The following is a 20,635-nucleotide window of genomic DNA, read 5'->3' on the forward strand; positions in this document are numbered from 1 at the left end:
AGTGAGGCAGGACCACCACACGAAGTGGTTCAGGACCACCACATGAAATGGGGCAGGACTAGCACATGAAGTGGGGCAGCACCACCACACGAAGCAGGGCAGCACCACCACACTAAGTCGTTCAGAACCACCACACGAAGTGGTTCAGGACCACCACACGAAGTGTTTCAGGACCACCACACGAAGTGTTTCAGAACCACCACACAAAGCGGGGCAGCGGGGGCCGCACCACCCTCTCCGTCCCTCCGCGGGGCTGCTACGGGAGCAGCCCTGGGGCAGCGGGGAGCAGAGCCGGGAGCGGGGTGGTGAGGAGGGACCCGGAGGCGGGCGGGCGGGCGGGCGGGAGCGGGGGGAGCCCGGCCGCGGCCCTCGGGCGCCTCAGCAGGGCGGGCTGCGGGCTGCGGGCTGAGGGCTGCGGCTCTGCCCCGCCCGGGGCGCGGGGCCGGGGCGGGCCGGGGCGGGCCGGGGCGGGCGGCCGAGGGCCGGGCGGGGATTTGCTCGGCGGCGGCCGGGGGAGAGCGGCGGAGGGCGCATGATGAAGGAGCGGTGCGGAACCTCCGGCAGCGCTGGAGGCGGCTCCGGCATGGAGAGGCTGCCGCCGCCTCAGCCCGACTACATGTCCGTCTGCCTGTTCGCAGAGGAGCCCTACCAGAAGCTGGCCATGGAGACGCTGGAGGAGCTCGACTGGTGCCTGGACCAGCTGGAGACCATCCAGACCTACCGCTCCGTCAGCGAGATGGCCTCCAACAAGGTGAGCGAGGGGCGCGGGGCGGCGGGGACGGGTCAGCGTCTGGCTGGGTGCTGAGCCCGCAGCCCCCCGGGGTGTCACCCACCGCCACCCACCCGCGGTGCCACACAGCCACCATGTTCCCGGTTTTGTTGGCCTTCCAGCAAGCATTAAGTGGTGGCAGCATGTGGCAAGGGTGCGAAGGCAGAGGCTGTGCGTGGGTAACGGGCTCTGAGCGAGCCAGCGGGAGCCAGAGGCTGCCCGCAAGGACTGAGGGGCTACAGCCAAGTGTCCCGCACCGTGGGGCCAACAGGAGCACCCTGGGGACATAAATGGTCCCCCGGGTATGGCAAGAGGCAGCACAGAGGAAAGAAAATGAAGCGTGTTGTTCTAACGCCCTTCCTGACATTACTTTTTGAAGTTGGTTTTCCTCGCCTCCTCCTCTCAGCACCCGGAGCCACGCTCCCCTTCTGAGCCAAGCCGTTGCAGCTGCATTTTGCTGAGGGATCTCCCGAGGCGAGCCCTCGATCTGTCAGCACCGCCGCTGGTGGGTGCGAGGCACCCCCTGCCCCAGCAGCACCAGAGCAGAGCTCAGGGGGCATCCGACAGCTCCCCATCCCCTCGCCAGCACAGTTTCTGCAGCTGTGCCTTTTCCTGAGCTGCTTAACACCCACGGGCTGCCCGGTGGAGCAGATGACAGGGTCCCAAGAATGAGTGTGCTCCGTATTCGGTGCGAGAGCTGCGCCCGCTACGTCCACACCTGCAGCCCGCTGCTGTGGGTAAGCCCAGTGCTGGGCTGTACGGCACAAACCCCGCGCTATTATTTTTTTTTTTCCTAATTGGAAATTAATGAAATCAGAAGTGCTGAATCATAAGCTGATTTTATGGAAAACTTGAGCAAACAAATCCCGTGTTATTTCAGCTTCCTCCCTCTGGTAGCGATTACTACGACGTGCAGGGGCAAAGGAAGCAATAAAAGTTTATAGATCGAGCTTTCAAGTGAAGAATACTTTTTTTTTTTTTTTTTTTTTTTTCTTTTCTGAGTTTGTGTGAGAGATACCAGGCTGAAAGTTGGGAAGGGTGTAAGCTGTAGAGAAAGATGCGCCTCAAATGTGGGCGTTGATGCCCTTCATTTAGAGAGATTTCTTCTTTGCCAAGGGCTACATCTGGATTCGGGAAGGTGAAAGACTAAATTGCTTGTTGTAGTAATTAAAAGCTGTGGTCCTCTGTGTGGAAATGTCTTACAGCTGGGTGAGCAAAAATGTTCCCAAAACTTTGTTCTTTCAAAACCAGTTTTTGCAATGTCCACACTTTTTGGTCAGCTTCCAGTATCGTTTCTGGCTATGAAAGAAGAGCATAAAATAGTCTCACATCCCGCTTCCCTCATCAGCAGTAGATGTGGTCACAAAGTAGTTTGGGGCTTTTGGGTTTTGGTGGCACACACACAGCGCCTGTGGTGACCTTGTCAGTGCCACAAGCGGCCGGGTTGGCAGCGTGCGTCTCAGAAGGGGGCTGCAGCGTGCCTTCATCTCACAGAGTACCCGAATCAACTGCCTGCCTCGGTCAAAGGCATTTAAACTCGTCGCTGGTAAATACCAAAACAGCCCAGTGTTTTGAAAACAGGATGCTTGGGCTCCACATTATTAAAGAAAAACGGAAAGAGAAACAGTATAGATAGGAAGAAAGCAAATAGACGCAGCATGCTCCCAAGTGCAAGAGCAGTATAAACACTGACCTATCTTCCTGACCTCTGCTATTGCCGAGTTCCTGGCCCCGCGCCACTCAAGCCAAACTACGTCATTTGAGACTGATAGTAGGCATGGCACAGCTGTTGCAAGTGTGACTCGAATTTCCTGTCTCCTTCCTGACAGACGTAGTTTAGAAAACCCAGAGTTGCAACAACAGCAGCCGGGGAGGGAGGATCTCCGCATACGTGTTTGCAGGGCGATTCTCAGAAGTGCTGCACCAAAAAGGAATTTCTGGGGGGAAACACCATGCAGGACAGCATCCTGGCTAAAGCCTGATGGGTTTCGGAAAACATCAGTTAAGGCATGTGCGTATACTTTTTTAAGACGTGGGTTAATTACAGGAGAGGCGAGGAAATGAGCAGCTAATCTTACTGTGAGCTAACGAGCCTGATTGCACTGACATCAGAGTGAGCCGAGGGAGCACTGCTGCTGGCACGACGGGACCCACGGTGTGAGGGGGATCGGACATAAATCGGCCAGAATGGGAGCTCTGTGCCCCGTGTGCTGTCAGAGTCCGTGATTCCTGACACATTCACTACCTGCTGAAGAACAAGTGGCTGCACCAGTGCCTGCTGCAGCAATTTGGTGCTGTGGCCAGACAGGAGACCTGCATCCTATCCGTCCTCTCTGTTTGGCAGCCGTTAGAGCACTTAACTTCCTAAATCAGATGAAAAAAAACTACCTGGAAAAGTACCTGCTTATGGGGAATGCAAGCAGCACGAAGGGAATTCCCTTCCCTAACGCTGTGCTTACCTTTGGCTGCGGGCAGGGTACGGCGCTGCAGCTTTGCAGTGAAACAAAACGACCTTTAGAGCTCCCCGGTGCTGCTTGTGGGAGCAGGCCACACGTATTTACGTTACTGTAACACATCTATTCTTTTTTTTTTTTTTTCCCCTGTATTTATTACCCTGTCCAGCCCAGGCAACTGCAGAGCCTCAGAGGGATCTGTGACTCATCGGCCTCCCGATAACGAGGGGTATTTTCTCTCTCGGCGGCCACGCTGCGATGCTGCATTTGGCATCAGGCAGCTGTCCGCAGCCTCGCTCGTCCTGCAGGCGGAAGCACAGGACCCTCGCGTCTCCGTTGCCTAATATAGCCTTGGGATGTGGGCAGGACGTGCTCAGCACATCCAGCCCTCCCGCAGCAAAAAGGGACAGTTTATTTCCCAGCTGAAACGCTGGTCAGGGCAGCTCCCGAGCTTTTACAGGGCGTCAAAGTCAGAAAATGAGGGGCAGGGGAGGTGTGTTACTTGTCGGAGAGCTGCCTGCCTGCCTGCGCGGAGCATAGCCCAGGTCACAGGTGACGTGGATGTGTCGGGACCTACGCAGCACCTCGCCACGTCCTTAAGGTAGACCAGTCTTGTTTGGAGCTGCTTGCAGCCCGTCCAGTAAGGAAATGGGCAGATAACCTCCTCTGTGGTCTGTGGGAACATGCTAATTCTGAGTAAACCGAGCTGCTGTCACCAGGGTGTCTTCCTCGTGCGCTCACAACTTTGGGAACCTGTTTCGCTCCTCGCTCTGTTCCCTGGAGGACCCTTCCCTGCCGGCGCAGTTGCAACACGCAGAGCAAATCGTTCAAGTCTCTTATTTCAGTTCGGAGATGCTGGCTCCTAAAGAAGCCCCCGTTACTCCCGAGCTGACCGACCTGGCCGCAGCCCTGCCAGCAGGCGAGGTTTCCAGCCGGCAGCAGCAGGCTCTCTCTCCGTGCTCCCCTCCGCGTCGCACGGGAGCCGCTAAGATAAACAGAAGTGATTTCATCTTGCGTGCCTTTCAGCGGGCGTTTCGGGCAGAGAAGAGGAGCAGGGGCCGCACCTCGCTTTGAGGCGACGGTGGCTGAATAAACAGCTGGGCCCTAATGTAAACTCGCGCGGGTCGCGGTGGAGGTTTGGCGCAGCGCGGGGCCGGGTGCCAGCAGGGTATGTGCCGGGCTGCACAGCGTCCACGTTCACCCCAGAGTCAGCCCCGAATCTTGTCCGCTTCGTACGTGATGTTTCCCTTGAGCGGTGCCAAGCTGTTTAGTCTTTGGGTTGCTTCGCTGTAACTTCCTTTGTTTTAATATCCTTTAAAACAGCCGAGCGCCTCACAAAGAGAAGCCTGTTGGGCCGCGCAGCAGCCAGCGAGACAAAGAGACTTCCACGTCTCCTGTTTTTACAAGCCGGGATGAATCACCCAGCCCCGCACGCCGGTATTCCCCTCGCCCGGGGACTGGCGCTGAGGAAGCAGAGATGCGCGGACGAGGGGTTGGGAGGGCTCACAGGGAGGCCAGGAGGACTCACACGGGGACCAGCAGGGCTCACACGGGGACCAGCAGGGCTCACACGCGGGCTGGACGCCGTCAGCATCCCCTGGCACCGCGCTGCCCTCCCCGCCGAGGCTCTGCCCGTGTGGGGTTTGACGTTGGTGCTCTCCAGCTCCTGTTAACTGTTTCCTAGTCCTCGGGCTGCAGGGCACGAGAGCATCGCTGCTGCCAAGCACGGTAGGAGCCGTTTGTGGCCGAGGCTTTGCTTTCCTGGGTGGCGTCCGTGTGTGTGGCAGCGCCGCACGCAGGGAGCGACCCCTTCGCTTTGAACGGGAGCGTTTGGGAAACCTGAGGTTGGGGTGAGGGCTGTGGGGTGAGGAGGGAGCAGCCCCAGGAGCTGCAGGGTGCTGGAGGCGGGGGAGCTGGCTCTGACCCCGCTGTGTGCGTCAGCTCACTGCGCTCACACACGGACTTTGGGGTCAGCTGTCTCCTTATCCTCCCTATTCCTCCCCCCTCTCTCTCTGGCCTCTACAATAAATCTTTCTGCTTCTATGAGACACGGCGCAACAACGGGGAGGAACAGCGGGCCCCGCACAGGCGTGTCTGACAGTCTGATATTTGTGCCTTGCTAGCCCCGTGGGCTGCCAGTTTCCAGCTATCTCAGCTGAGCTGATTCCGATACCAAATATCACGTCAGGAAGGTGCTCCACTGACTTTGGGAAGTGCCAGCACGGCGGGGCACCCAGGGGCACTGTCCGAGATCCCCTCCTGGAGCAAAGGGCTTCATTTCCAGCCGTGGCTGCTGCCCCATCCCATCTCGCTGGTGCCATAAACGGGTCAGAAAAGCCCATAAAGGGCAACCCCACGGCCACACACTGTGCTGGCAGTGCACATCTGGACAGCCACCGCAGAGCTGAGGGTTTGGGGCTCTGAGTTTTGCTCCAAATCCCTCTTCCCAGGAGCCCTTCGGGGGAGCCGCCGTCCGTCAGGACGCGGCGGTGCCCGGGACTTCCTCGCTTGTCCCTTACCATTTTCTGCTTGTGCTCGGATGTGACGGCTCTTAAAGTTCTGCATTCTCAGACTTTTACGTTATAACACATCAGGGTGGGGCTTAAATAAATAATAGCTCAAAGGCAGGTTCGAAATGAATCACGATTGGAGGGCAGGACGCGGGGGTGAGTAACTGTGCGGAGCAGTGACCTCTCTGGAAGTGAGGCGAGGATCCCGGAGACGCATGAAATCTCGGAGGAGCAGCGCCGCTGAGGATGGAGGCAGGCAGAGAAGGGTCTCAGAGCAGGGTTTCATCCTCGGAGCAGTCCTAATCCTGACCCTGGTGCTGTGGATTGGCACAGCCTGGCTCCAAACGCCTCGATTTTCACCCAGGTGCAGAGCAACTGCTCTCGGGGAGGCTACTGGCGATCCAAATATTTTCACTAAGTGAAACTTAATTGAAAGATGTTGTGTTATCAAAGCCAAAACATGTTGTGGAGATGTATTGGTTTGAAAGCTCATCTGTCAGAGCTCTTAGAGGGAGAGATTCCTCTGATTAAAGCCTTTGCTCTGTGTTTAAAGCAAACAAACGAGAAGCACCTCACCTTGCTGCTATTTCAGCACAGCTGGGCCAACGCTACATAAAAATTACTCTGCGAATCATTTGCCTATCTCTGTGTGAGAAGGATTTTTCATTTGAATACATTTACATTAATTAGTGCCTTTCGTATGGTCTCGGTGCCTGCACCGGGCTTGTTTTCCTTTTGGCACCAACCGCTGCTTTTTTTTTGGGGGGGGATCCTGCCTTGTGGGGTGGCGTGCGCCTTGCGCCAGGCCCGCAGAGCTCTGTGCCTCCCGAAGCAGGCTGCTGTTGCTTCAAAGCTGCCGGAGTTTCGCATCCCTGCAAGCACCTTCCAGAAGTCGTTTCAGGGCACGGGGCGATTTGAATTTCCCAAAGCCTGTTCTCCTACTCAGGTAAAACCCCTGCCGGATTTGCCTAAGCGAGGACTGCGGAGCCTGACTCAAATTTAAATGAAATTTAAATTGCTGCTTCATACGATTAACAAAATCCCGCTTTTAATTGCATCGCTCTCTTGGTAAACGATAAGCACACTTCCCCCTCGGTGCTGTCCAAGGCCAGGGAGGCAATCCGGGCACCCAGCACCCTCCTGCCCCGTGTCCCCGGGCGGTGGGCAGGACATGGGGTGCCCCCTTGGGTGCCGGGGCCCCCTCGGGTTCCAGGGAGGCGCTGCCGGCTCCGCTGCTGCCTGGCACGGGCGGAGGAGCCGGGGAGGTGCTCTGGTTTGTGGGCTCGTTTTACGAAGTTGTTTGGCTTCCTTTGGCACTTGAGGCTTCGTCAGTGTGGTTTGCATGGGTGGGACTGACAAAAGATTTTGGTCTGAGATCTGCAGCCTGCTGGAGCGTTATCTGCTCTCACGGCCGCAGATGTTGTCAGCTGCATCAGGGCTTTCTTTAATCAAGTTTTTATGTCAACAAACAAACTGCTGCAGTTTTTAATTTTGCTGGTGCTTCCTAGCCCCTAGCCTTCAGCTCAGGCTGCTGCTCCTCGGCTCTTGCTTCCTCAATTTTCTCCCGCGCTTAACGCGCGGCAAACATTTTTTCAGCTGGTTAAAACTCCGTAAAAACAATTTTGCAGAACCGGTGTTTTCGCTTCTTCCTGCTTTTATTGACGGGCCTCTTGTTGGGCTGAAGAACAAAACCAGAGCAGGGCTGACAGCCTGGTGCTGGGGCTCACCGGGCTGGTGCTGGATTTACCTTGCCTGTGCCCTGGTGCCGGAGCAGCCCTGTCCCCGTCCCGCGGATCGTGTGCAGTTTTCCAGGTAAAGGGCTTCAGTGCCAGGCATTTTTGGGGTGCTGGTGAGGACATTGATACAAAACACGATCACCTGGCATTCGGGCTTAAGGTACAGTTGTGCTGTAGCTTGGTTGGCTTAACGAGCCTGATGGCTGAGAGCGAGAGCACTTCTGGTGAAGCAGAAACCATCCTGAGCTTCCCCAGAAAACCGCAGCCTCGGCTGGAGCTGCGGCTGGGGTCAGAGCTCCCCAACACCGCCTGTCTGCCCCACACAGCGCCAAACTTCGGTCAGTACACCAAATACTAACCCAAAATGAGGGCTGTTGGGTGCAAACAGGGTATGGAGAGCCCTGGGTACCCCGGGACCTCAATTCATCAGCAGGAGATCCCGCGGGCTGCCCGGCAGGAGGAGGCTGGCAGCAGATGTGGCCCCGCAGGGCACGGCGCGCATTTCTCGGCGTGCCAACGAGAAGCGGGGCGGGCACACCTCGTAAACACATGACAAATGCGTTTTCAGGAAAATAAACGGGGTGGTTTCGCTATGACCTTGCCGATCCCCCAGTATCAGGCGGAGGGGTTTTTTCCTTCTTCTGGCTCACCGTTTCCCAGCAAGTGAGTAACGTGCCCCGAGCCTGCTTTTAAATGAGGAAATTCGGAATCGCTGCCACGCAGGGCTCAGCGCTCAGCCTTTGCCTGGTGCAGGGCCGTGCGGGGAGTTTCTCCTTTCCGGCATTTTAATTCAATTTGCATATTTCAAGTCTCATTTATCTGGAAATGAGCTGGAAGCGTACCGGCGATAACACTGGTGGTTCAGGTTCCATTTCATCACTTTTTAAGTGCTGCGTTGCATAAATGCATACCACCCAGGGGAGGTTTCGGATGAAATGCTAAACTTTACGGGTAAAATCTGAATATTATGCCGTCTACATCAGATATATGTTATTGCTTTCATGAGCAGCCACATGCTGATTTATGGCAACGTGCTATTTATTTATCAACATTTACATTGTGGATTTCTAAATTATTCTAATAACACAAAGCCAACAAGTTGGTCATGATGTTTTTCCTTTAAAGTCTTCCTTTGAACGCGTATATAAATCAACTCCCCTTTGATGTGAAATTGGAGATTTCATAACCGTGTGTTTACTTTTTGGTTTAAAAAATAAGCTGAAGGGAAAACAAAAAACAAAAACCAAATAGTACTTTGTATCTCATTAAAAATAGTTTCTAGCACATTAAAAACTATATTGTTTTAGGAAACAAGAACTAGAAAGAGTTGCAAAAGCATTTGATTTTTTTAATGACTGGCTGTTGACTGCAACCATTCCACTTTTCTTCAGGCACTGAAATAGGTCTGAAAACCTCCTCCCGTAGTATTGATTTAATGTGAAATTAGGCTGCTTTTTTTCTTTCAACATTGTATTTAAATACACCTTCCTGATGTCTGCTGTGCGAGTGCTTGAAGAGGAAAACTGATAGGAAATTATGGAGCAGCAAGGGCGGCTGCAGGCTGGTTTGGCGATCCTTCTTGTAAGGGAGGTGACGTCAGGAAAGCACAGCCAAAAGGTTGGGTTGCTCCTCCGATAAATTAAAGAACTTTCACTCTTTTGGCTTGCAAACTTTTAAAGAAAACAACAAAAGAAATACCCCGGCCCTACAGAATCAACAGGCTTCCCAACTCTGCTTTGGTGAAAAGCAGAACGGTGGCAACGAGGTGCTGGGCTGCAGAGCCCTTATTTCGGCAGCCGGTTTGAATGAGGACCGGTCCGGGACAAGGCGCATCAACGCCAGGAAGAGAGGTATTTAAAAACATTTCTCCCAGCTCCTCCAGCGCAGGTGACACGATTCCTCTGACTGCTTTAAATCAGTAGCACATCTGTGCCGCAGCCATTCGCTCAGCCCGACCAGAGGTCTGGACAAAAGCATTACGCACTCGCCGCCGGACCTGGTAGTCGTTTGCATGCATGAGTAATTTCCCTCCTGCGTGTAAATGATTTCCGCCTTGATTCCCATCGCCGTCCCGTCCCGGGGCAGGTAGGTGTCAGCTTTTCCTCCCCAGCTCCCGGGGCCGCCGGCCCGCCATTCCCAGGAGAGGTGCTGCTAACACGAGGGGAGCTACCCCGAGATTTAATTGTGCCTCCAGAACTGAAGTGATTTACCAGGGCAATTAAACCGAGGAGGATTAAGCCCGGCTGCATTTGCGTAGAAATCAAAGGCGAAAGTTGCCCTTGTACCACAAATCCCTTTGTTCTAAGGATTTCCAAGCGCAGTGGAAGAGCGAGGGATGTAATATTTGCGTCAGAAGGGTGGGTCACCGGGAACAGAGTTTATAAACATTTTTACACGCTGGAGATCTGCAACGAGATTCCCCCATCAAAGTGCGGGGTGGGACCCCGCTCTCCGTAGGTATTCCAGGCTGGAGCCCCACAGCATCTTAGCAGCTCTTTTATCTTGCAATTGCCCTCAGCTCCTGCAAATGACTCAAACTTTTTTAGGCAGCCTGTTTGAATAAGGACTCTTGGCCTCAGGGAACCTCAGCTGGTACACATTGACTTCAAAGGGTTTGCATCAGCAGCAGATACATCCTCCTGTCTTTATGCTGTCTGTAAGGCACCAGGAACACCTCTGATGCTGTGCTCCAAGGGGGAATAGGAACAGGAATGACAACGGGACTATTGCCGGAGCCGGCTTTGGGCTGGAAAGGCCAAGAGCTGTATGTGTAGCTCTCTGATGAACCTTCCTGGAAAAGGAAGAGAATTATTTCTTCCCTAAAGAGCCAGAAAGGTAGGATTTACCACACTGATGCACGAGGATGATCTCCCATGTCAGAGCTTTTGGTAGGATGGCTGAGAGGGGCTGTACCGGCTCACCATGAGGTTGTGGGAGCTGTCACACGCCTGGTGGCAATGCCACTGCCTTGTCACCGTGCTCCTGCTCGGTGGGCACGTCCTCGCCGCAGAGCCAGGTGCTGGGGCAAGCACTCGGCCCGTCCCTGCAGCCGGAGGGGCGAACCCCATCCCAAAAATGCCCCTACCGAGGACGTGGACTGAGAGGGCACGGCGTCAGGAGCGAGGAGGGGAACTGTGAGCCGAGTTCCTGAGCAGTAATCAAGGAAATTCCCACACGCACGCAGGGTTGGAAAGCTGGAGAGAAACTGTGACTCCCTCTACCAGAGAATACATGAAAAATTAATCAAAGAATGATTCAATTTCTGGGAGGCTTAATTTGGTTCAGATGACTTCTGCAGTTACTTCAGAGCATGCGAAACAGGAAGGCTCCCCCCACCGTGATGTCTTTTTCTCACACAATTGTCCAGATGGTTTTAGACTTCTATTACTTGATGAGAAGATCAGGTGTGCCGCCGTATGTGCTTTGGTTACTGCAAATTTCAGCTTGGGCTTCATTTCACTCCCAGAATTTGCACTCTTTTCATCAGCTCTACGTGTTGATCGCAGTGGTCGGAGCCCCAGGACAATTCCCAGTTCTGCCCCTTGCTTCTTTAGCACGGGCCAGGTGGGCATCCACCCCTCCACGCAGCCTCTTTGGCACGCCCCGGCTCCCGTCTGTACGGCGAGGTTATCAGGGCCTCTTTCCTTTGCAAAAGACACGGAGATAATTATTAATTATGAAAATCACAGCGCACGGGCACGTGTTGCTGATCCGCGCTGCTGGAATCGCCGAGCCGAGTTCTGCCGCCGCGCACGAGCTCTCTGAAGCACACAGCCTGCCCTCCCCAAAGAAGCAACACTTCTGTTTGCTTAATGGCAAAGCAGTTGGTATTTTCTCAGTGCTAGCATGCAATCTGTTTGTTTTACCCTTCGCTGTCAGATCGATTCAACGAAGGAATCGTTACCGGGGTTTGCACATGACATCACGCATTGATCTGTGCGGAGAGGGAGCAGCACGCCTCCTCCCCGCGGGTGCTGCAGGCAAATGGCAAAGCAGCTCGGAGGAAACATCACCACTCCAGAGCATCCTGACGTGCAAGGCAGCTGGGGAAAAAAAATCCAGACCCCCACCAGCAGGGAGCACGTTGGCATTGCCATGAAAACCATCAGCGCGCCTCCTTCCATGCCGAGATGGGGTTGGGTTTTTTTTAAGTGTGTTGTGTTATTCAGGAAATCCCGCTCAGGTGCCCTCATCATTCAGGTGGTAAATGCTGGTGGGAGGTACGAAGCACGGGGGTGTTCTCCCAGGGCACAGACCTGGCACTGTGGGTGTCTCGGCTGGGTTTGGCAATGACAGACTTCCCAGCCGTGCTGTAATACCGCCCGTCTGTGTTTATAAAAGGGTGCTGATTAAAAGTCTGGAAAAGTGAGCAAGATGAAGGCTGCTGGAAGAGATGAAGGGGACAGATTTCTGGTTAAAGATCAGATATGAGGGTACAAAGGTCTTTTATCTGGCCTCATCTCTGCTGCGGATGGCTTGTGTGACCTTGCGGAGGCCGCTTAATTGCTTTGTGCCTCCGTGAAAGGCAAGAGCTACCCTTTGTACTTTATTAAGCCAGTTTGTGAGGTAAGGGCGTTTTTTTCAAATGTTTGCCCACCACTTGGCATTATTTGTCTGAAAGGGGCGATTGTTTGTGCAGAAACCCAACTGATGTAACTTGACTTGAAAGTTGTTTGTGTGACCATCTGATGATGGTGTTTTTCTTGTAAAGATAAAGGCCTCGATCCAGAGAAGTCTTTCGGCACGTGCTTCACCGTCGGTCTGTGGGGGTGTTCACATGCTGCTGGCGGGTGCTTGTGACCCACGAAAATACGTCACTTCGAGGGACGATCGGGGCAGAGCTCGCCTCATCCCAGAGGCTTCCTCCCGCTCCGTTCACACTCCTTTTGCCACTCGTTTTCTGAGTTTTCTCATCACTAAGGTTTCTCAGCTGTCTGCCTCTGAGCCTCGTCAGCTCGAGGGGGACAAGAAGGTGGCTTCACAGCTCCTTTTGCTCTGGTCTTGTCACGGGGCAGTGCTTGGCGCTGGTACGCGGGGCATGGAGGCCGGGATCTGGGTTAGTCACGGCAGCTGCAAGGCCCAGGCCTGGCTTGTGTGTGAGGGGGAGATCTGGGGAGGCAGCGGGCATTAAAAGGAGCTTTTCTGTTTAAAAGGAGATTAAAGAAGTGTGTGATGAGCACGGACAGCACCACGGCTCCGTGTTGTCCCCCAGCTCGACTTCCTGCTGCCCGCAGCAGCCCGGCCTGCTGCGGCTGTGGAGCCCCAGTGCGGGGCCTGGGGCAGGACTCTCTGGCGCCTTCCCCCAGTGCTTCCAGCACGGTTCAAACCCCTTTATCATTATTACTGAGGTGAACATGTGGCCAAAACCCAAGCACCCCGTCTGGTTGGTGCTGAGCAGTGGCTGCAGCACCCCTGGGCAGCGGGCTGTGGGCCCAGCGTGGCGCTGTGGTGGGCAGTTTAGCATGGGGGAGCACAGCTCGGGAGCCAAGGAGCCCCTTCAGAGAGCAGTGGGCGAGGCGAGGAGGAGTCCTGTAGGTGCTGGCATTCCTCAGCATCGCCCCGAGGCGCTGTGGCTCTGCTTTTATGGGGCGACGCTCCTCGGGGTGCCGGGGAGCCGTGGGTGCTGCACCCAGAGCCCTGCGGCCGGGGCTGCCCCACAGCACGCCAGGGAGCCTCGTGACGTCGCTCCAAGCACCACTGATAATATTCAATCAAAGCAGCCCGAGCAGGGAAATAATTGGAGACGAAGGATTGCCCTTCTGTTTCGGGAGCCCTGGCCGTGTGGCAGGCACCGAGGTCGCCCGAAGGCAGCGCGGGCGCTTCCCCAAGGGGTGATTCCTCGCCGCGATCGCTGCCACGCACACCAAAACGCGCTGTGCTGCTGGTCTGAGGCTAAAAGGGCAGCTGCAGCTGGCTGTAAAGTGCTTGTCTTTTGGCTTCACATAATGAAAGTAACGAGCAAATCTCCAAATTCGGGTTTTGCCTATACCCTAACGAGAAAGAAAGAATTTATTAAAATCCTGCCTTGAGACTGCAGGCTGACATCACCGATGTAAGGTTATTGCTAGTTTAGACTCCTTCGCTGAAAGATTCCCTGCTGTAAAGGTGCGTTTTCCTACATTGCTGCGTTTTGCCCTCTGCTGCGTGGGGAAAAAAAAACAGCGATCGCAGTGAAAATGTGAAAAATCGTGGTCTCGACGATCCATCCGAATACTCGCCTTGAAAATCCTCAGCCTCTGTCATGAAGAGGATTTTTTAAAAAAGCATAACCGGAGAAGAGAGGGCTGCCTACTTTGACTTATTTAAATATGCACAGAGCTTCCTCCATTTTAATCTTCCTTATAAAAAGATGGCTGTGTTACTAAAGCTGGCAGCCCCTCAGAAACCAGCATCATTTTTTTGTCAGCCGGTTCAGCTGAGCAAGGCTAATGTGGAGTGGGGACCCCCTTCAGCCAACTAAGCAACCAGGACGATTCATAATTCATAAGTGCTCGAAGCCATCGCGCTGAATACATTTGGATTAGTTCTTGTTTCTTCGTGCAATCCCTGATTTCATTATTCTCTCCTGCTAGCAAATACACCCACGTTCAGCCCTCTGCAAAGATGCTGTGCCAAGGCTGGCTTTGTCTGGGATTAGCGACTGCCGGGCTTTTGGGGATCTCTGGGCTTGGTGAATGCTGATTTTTTTTTTTACTGCCTGGGAAACCGGGGTGTCCTTGTGCTTGTGGAGCTCTCCTCTCTTGCCGGCGATTTCTGCATAAGGATCTGTGGACTGTGGTGTGGAGTTTTCCAAAATGCCTGAAGCAAACTATTTGTTATCTGTATCTTGGGGTTATATTAAGGTGGGTTAAATCCGGAAGGATCACAAATGCCTGTTTTTTGTGCTGTATTTCTAGGCTAGAACCCCTAAGAGGAGAACATGCACGTTAGCTGGTTATTTTTGTGTACTGTATGGCATGAGATAAACGTGTGCACGGTGCATGCAGCATACATGTATGTGAATTATTTCTTCCCTTTGGGAATTCACTTTCGTGGGATAAAATGATACTGCAATGAAAATGTGTGATTAGAAAATTAAGAGGATCGTGTCTTGTATATCTGGGTGAACAAATGCTTAAATCCTGTGTTTTACTGCAATGATCCAAGCAGATCTTCAGATTTATGGCAAATTTGCTCCTCTGTTGTGTTTTGAGCATATGCAGCTGTATTTTGCTTGCATATTGCAAAATGGAGCAAACTTATATAATGAAACTGAGAACAAAAGAAGGTTGCAGGATGTGGAGATAAAAACTGATACAGGACTTCGATCTTTCAGGGAGATTACCTGAAACATCTTCTCATTTACGGCAGTGAAAATTAATATCTGCCCTTGCTGGAAATGCATTTTGCAGTGTAGTATGCTGAAAAGAAATATCTAGTCATGGTTGTTCTGAGAAGGACCTAAACTGAACCATATGTCACTGATTCTGTTCCAAATATCTCCACAATTTTGTTTTTAACAAAAAATTGTTTGTGTGTTGCTTGTAATAGAGTTAAAGCTGTATTAATTCAGACCAGTGCTCAGAAAAATGCCATCTTTGTGTGTGTGCTTCTCCCCTGCCAGTTCAAGAGAATGCTGAACCGCGAGCTGACACACCTCTCCGAGATGAGCCGCTCCGGCAACCAGGTGTCTGAGTACATTTCCAACACTTTCCTGGGTAAGGCGTTGCATCCCGAGCTTTCAGATGACTCAAAGATAACAATTAATGGCAGCCTAATACCCACCAGTCTATACTTGTGCCCAATTTCTGAGTGGTGCTTTGAGGCAGAGCGTTATTAAAACGTTTTGATTTCTCACTTTCAAGATGGATATGGGGAGGAAAGCAGTGTAATGTTTGAATAATGTTATCCACAGAGGAATTCCCTTTCCAAATCGAAAGATTTTTCTGTTCGGGCTGAATTAAGCTATTGTCAGCTGCATTGTGCAATATTTGATTTTTGTGTTGACCTTATGTAAAGGACAAAGTCACACAAGCCCAACTGCATACTCTCCTCTTTGCTCCTTCTGCCTCATAAAACTGCATTTTCCCCCTGCAGAGTCAGGGGTTCAGACAAGCAAGTCCAGCCCAGATATTTTTATTATTACTCTGTGTTTATTTGCTCATTTTACATGGGAAGTCAAAAATATTTGTAAAAAAAAATTGGTTTGCATGTCATTAGTTCTGTTGGAGCTCATGACTACCGACAGGAATTTAAGTGGTTTGGGGATTGCATCCTCTGTGCTTACAAAATACATCTTTTACAAAAAATACAGTTTGCTGTGATTTCAAACAGCTCTAGAATTTGTGATTGTTTGCTTATAAAAAGAGCCCTCATCCATATCTGTCTGAGCCCAATAGCTTGAGACGCTGAGTGTGTGTGGTGTGCTGGAGCTCACGGGGGACTCATGCCCTGCGGCTGAGATGGCCCAGAATGCATTCACTGTATGACACACAATTATTTCCATTAAGGGATTTTAAAGTGATTTCAATAGCCAGTTGCAACTGGAACTACCGCGTGCATTTAGGACACATCACATCATTAATAATCCATGTAAAAGTCTGGAGTCGCTTTGTGGGAATCCACTGGTCTTCTCTTATCGCTCAGCTTAATCATGACATCCAGAGCATGAATTAATACAGGGAAGAAAAGCAAGGCTGCCTCGCTGCCAGCCAGCAGGCCACTTCTGCAGCTGGAGAGCCTGGAGCCTGCACAGCTTACTGGGGATCACAGCCACCCTGGCATTTTCAGGGAGTTTGTTGTGCATCAGCACTTCCAGTAGGCGCACATCTCTGGAGCAGGATGTGCTGCAGCAGAACTACCCAGTGTATTCTTGGTGCTGGGTGTGCAAGTAACACACAGCACTCGTGACAGCGTGCAGGGAATGCAGTGCCAGGAAACCCCACCTACACCCAGGTTAGGGTAGCCTGCATCTCCGCAGGGGCTAAGGAGCTGGAGCTGGAGCTGCTGCTGATGTGGCTGTATTATTCCCTGTGCTCAGGCTAGGTCGGGGAACCGCATTTCCCTTCATGTCTTGTTTATTCCTGTCCTGCTTATTCTCACATGCTCCATGGTGGTGACGTATTCGCAGTGTAAGGGCCACTTGGGGCTGTGTTAATGCCGAGTGGTGCAGGCTCTCCACATTGGGCCAGCTCCCACCTCGATTGCTTGTGTTAGGAAGGAATGAATAAAGCTTTTAAAAGGACCTTAAAGCTCCTTTGGGAAGTCGTGCTGTAGCTTTTTTATGAATTTGCTTTTTTCATGAAACTTGGCTTAAAATTTTAATGAATGCCCAAAATAACAAGAGTCTAAAACCGAGGAAATTGAACCAAAAAGAAGGAATATGTGGATAGAACAGAACAGACATATCATGTATCTCCAAACAGCGTTTGTAAGATGGGGGTAGCTTATAAATAACAAAAAACAGATCGAATAACTTCATTTGGTCTGTTGCCTTTATTAAAGGAGCTGAAGAAGACCCCCATAAAGCAATGTCCTCTGCCCGTGGGGCCAGTCCTGCTGTCACCATTTGGTCAGTAAGAGTAAGGACAGCAACCTTAGGTCTGAATCGAGGCCAAAGATTAAAAATGGTGGGTTTATCCTTGGCCCCATCATGTAAATGGGAACGAGCACAGTAGCCTTTTATCAACTGCCCTTTTCTACAACAGCAAGGGGTATTGAGGTGCCGTGGTTCCCAGCACTGCTGCAGGGACATCCCCTTGGCCACGCGGCTTGCTCAGAAGCTCGAAGCAGTCCCCAGCCCCCTGCAAGCCTGCAGGCAGCAGCGTTAACCAAGCAGTGCCCTGCCAGCAGCAGCAGTCCTGGTGCTCTCAGCCCCCACCTTCAGCATTTTGACTTCCAACGACTGCGGGCGTTGTAGAAAGGTCTCGTGTGCCTGCTGTCCCCGAGTCGTGGATGGGGAGGCTGCCCCGAGCAGCACGATGGGGATCACAGATGAGATCTGCAGAGGCAGTAACATCTCAGTGAAAGGACAAGTCAGAGTGGGCAGGAGCCTCTGGAGAATAATGCTTAAGGCACAGGAATCCACATGTGCCCTCTGCTAGGCACTGAAAGCAACGAACGTGATCTGTTAGCCAACTCGGAGGCATGATGAAAACACCAATTAAAGGTTTAAGATTAATTACCATATTTTCATAAGTGCTACTTCGTGCTGTACGTTGAATAGCAATATGCACTGTGTAGCTATATTGTCTTCCTCTGAGGATTTTGCCTATTTTGTGTTCCTCAGCTTCTCCACTGCACTACTCCTCAGGCTGTTAGATACCCTGAAAGGATCTTTTCCCAGAATTCACCAAGTTTGGGAAGCTCACGGTTTAATGAATTAGAGATTTCTGTTCAAGAATCTCCATTTTACACTGCCTTAGCATTAGTCATTGCTAAGGAGATTATATATAGGAAAGTCCTTCTGTTGTTCAGCAAAGGCACACAAGGGAAACACCCATTGATGTCAGCTTGACTGTTGCTGTGAATAATGGCTTCCTTCTTAATTGCAGCGTTGCAGACACACTGGTAGTTCTTATTTCGGAGATTTTTAATTAAGCTAAGGCAAAAGTAACTAATGCTTGGATGCCTAGTCCCTCCGGAGGTCCTCAGTTCTGCAAAGGTGCAAAGAGATTACAGTAGGCTGTTTTAAAAGTTCATGAAAAAATGGCTGGTATCAAAGTCCCGAGCCACTGTATCTCCATTTTAGTGCAGCAAATGGAGCAGTTGTGAAGGCAGCAACTCGCATACGTGGATAGATTTATCTATCAAACACATCTCCACAGCCAAGTTTGTGGCCCACTGCGAACCTTAGAGATAATATTGCTATTATCTCTAAGCATACTTGACAGTAGGGATGTACCCTGCACTTTGTGTGTTATTCTACGCATTTTAGTAAAAAAAAAATACAAATTGTAGAGGGCAAACGTTTAATAAATAAGTGCCACCGATTTATTATTGGGCTGTTGTTTTAGGAGCAGGGGGTATGGACCCTAATATGCATCACTTGGGTAATACTTAGTCATATTTAATGATCGAGGGTAAGGGTTGACTTTAAGGGGTGTGATGGGTGCTCACACTCTGTTTCTGCAAATGATGTTGATTCATTTCACCTTTATTTGTTACAGACAAGCAGAATGATGTGGAGATTCCTTCTCCCACACAGAAAGACAGAGAGAAGAAGAAAAAACAGCAGCTCATGACACAGATCAGTGGTGTGAAAAAATTAATGCATAGTTCAAGCTTAAATAATACCAGCATTTCACGATTTGGTGTGAAAACAGAAAAGGAAGACCATCTGGCCAAGGTATGACAGATCCTTACGGTTCTGGGAGAGTCAGTGTGATCTCAAAGCAGGGGATGGGTGGGCTGGATTGACTGCCCCTAGGTAAAATTGGAATCAGTATCCCCTAAGTGATACAACCGCTGCAGATGTTGTAATTTATGGGACCAGACCCTAATGGCATATTCCCAGGTTGACAAATTCTTTGAAAATGTCACTAAAATAATCAGAAACTGTGATGAAGTCTGAGTAATTATCAAACACGGGAACATAAAACAACGCTATGTGCAACAAACTGGCTACGAGGCCTTTGTCTCCATCAGGTGCTTCTTGCTACCTGGGAACAAACATCACAAATAATTCCCCTGGTGCAGAGAAATGTGGTCTCCTTGTACAAGTGCTTTGACATCAGCACTTCACAGTTACTCTCTGTTCGTGTACTTTAATAATTACGTGTGCTCATGCACTTATTTGATTACCACAATTAGGGTTGAATTCTCTGCTTAAACTTTTGGAACATGCAAAAGCCTCGGTGAAAGTGATAAATGCAGAAATGTCTTGAGAAATATTTTAATTGTTCTCTTTTTGTCTTTTCAAAAGGAACTGGAAGATCTGAATAAATGGGGTCTCAACATATTTAATGTTGCCAGGTACTCCCACAACAGGCCGCTCACCTGCATTATGTATGCTATATTCCAGGTTCGTAGTTTTCTGATCACATTTGCTATTCTTTCACAACTCTATTTTCTAATTTAGTTTCTAATTGCTTTCTGCTATGTTGCTTTCCACGATATGGCACCCTTATTTGATACATACATCTGTACTTATTTATTATACAGGAACGAGACCTACTAAAAACATTCAAGATCTCGTCGGACACTTTTGTAACGTACATGATGACTCTAGAAGACCACTACCATTCGGATGTAGCTTACCACAACAGCCTACATGCTGCTGATGTTGCCCAGTCCACCCATGTTCTTCTCTCCACCCCTGCTCTGGATGTGAGTGACCTAGTTTGAGCTCAGTGGTCTGTGTCGGGCGATGGTCATGTTTTAACGTGGGATGTTTTGAATGGTGGATTAAAAGCAGCACACTGCTTATATGAACACAGAAGAACCTTAAACTGAGTCAATCACTGATAGCACTCAGACTTGAAAAAAAAAATTGCAGTGGGCTGCCTGTTCTTCTGAGTGCTCAGTTTCCTACCAGGGAAGAAATCATAAAGAAATTTCAGCAGCAGCTTTATTTGTAATCTCTGTTTCATCTTAAAGGTCACATGCTGCATGTATACCTTTCTTCTGAGTAAATGCCTTATCCTATGAAAAGTAATTCAGAAAGCACAAACAATTTGTTTCTCCACATCAGCATCCCAAACTGTTGAGCAAGAAAACATAGGGACTTTTCTGACAGATTTCTTTTTTCCTTCCTAGGCTGTCTTCACTGATTTGGAAATCCTTGCTGCAATTTTTGCAGCTGCAATTCATGATGTGGATCACCCTGGTGTCTCCAATCAGTTTCTTATTAATACAAGTGAGTTTTATTTCAAGTACAATTATAACTTCATCTGCAAACTTGGAGTGCATTTTCCGTTACAGCGAGGTCACAAATTATGACTTTCAGACTGTGTTGCTTTCTCGATGTATTGTGCAGTAAACTAGTCCTACATTTTGAAATGAGCAGTAATTAAAATTAAATTCCTATCAAAACAAGGGAAGCTATTGTAATGCAATTTGCAAAGTGGCCTTGAATATTGTGATTATTGCTTGATAAGGCATAATAAATCTTCCCATCCTGAGTGCAAATTTAATCGTTAATATAAGGTTAATAATGCTGTTGCTATTGACAACAATAAAGCCTAAATA

At 50.6% G+C, this 20,635-nt stretch overlaps 1 protein-coding gene across 4 annotated transcripts in view; it reads left to right on the forward strand.

Annotated features, from left to right (window-relative positions):
• PDE4B (phosphodiesterase 4B) overlaps positions 1-20,635 on the forward strand; it is a 134,027-nt gene that overhangs the window by 106,560 nt on the left and 6,832 nt on the right. For all 4 annotated transcript variants that reach the window (XM_082766531.1, XM_082766533.1, XM_082766532.1 and 1 more), the window contains 6 exons: positions 639-751; positions 15,072-15,165; positions 18,616-18,794; positions 19,371-19,469; positions 19,610-19,774; positions 20,204-20,303. In XM_082766531.1, coding sequence (XP_082622657.1) covers positions 639-751; positions 15,072-15,165; positions 18,616-18,794; positions 19,371-19,469; positions 19,610-19,774; positions 20,204-20,303 — 750 coding nt within the window. The remainder of the gene's footprint in view (positions 1-638; positions 752-15,071; positions 15,166-18,615; positions 18,795-19,370; positions 19,470-19,609; positions 19,775-20,203; positions 20,304-20,635) is intronic.

The sequence above is a fragment of the Aythya marila genome (genome assembly GCF_965140915.1).
Source record: "Aythya marila genome assembly, chromosome: 8".
NCBI classification, from domain to species: Eukaryota; Metazoa; Chordata; class Aves; order Anseriformes; family Anatidae; genus Aythya; species Aythya marila.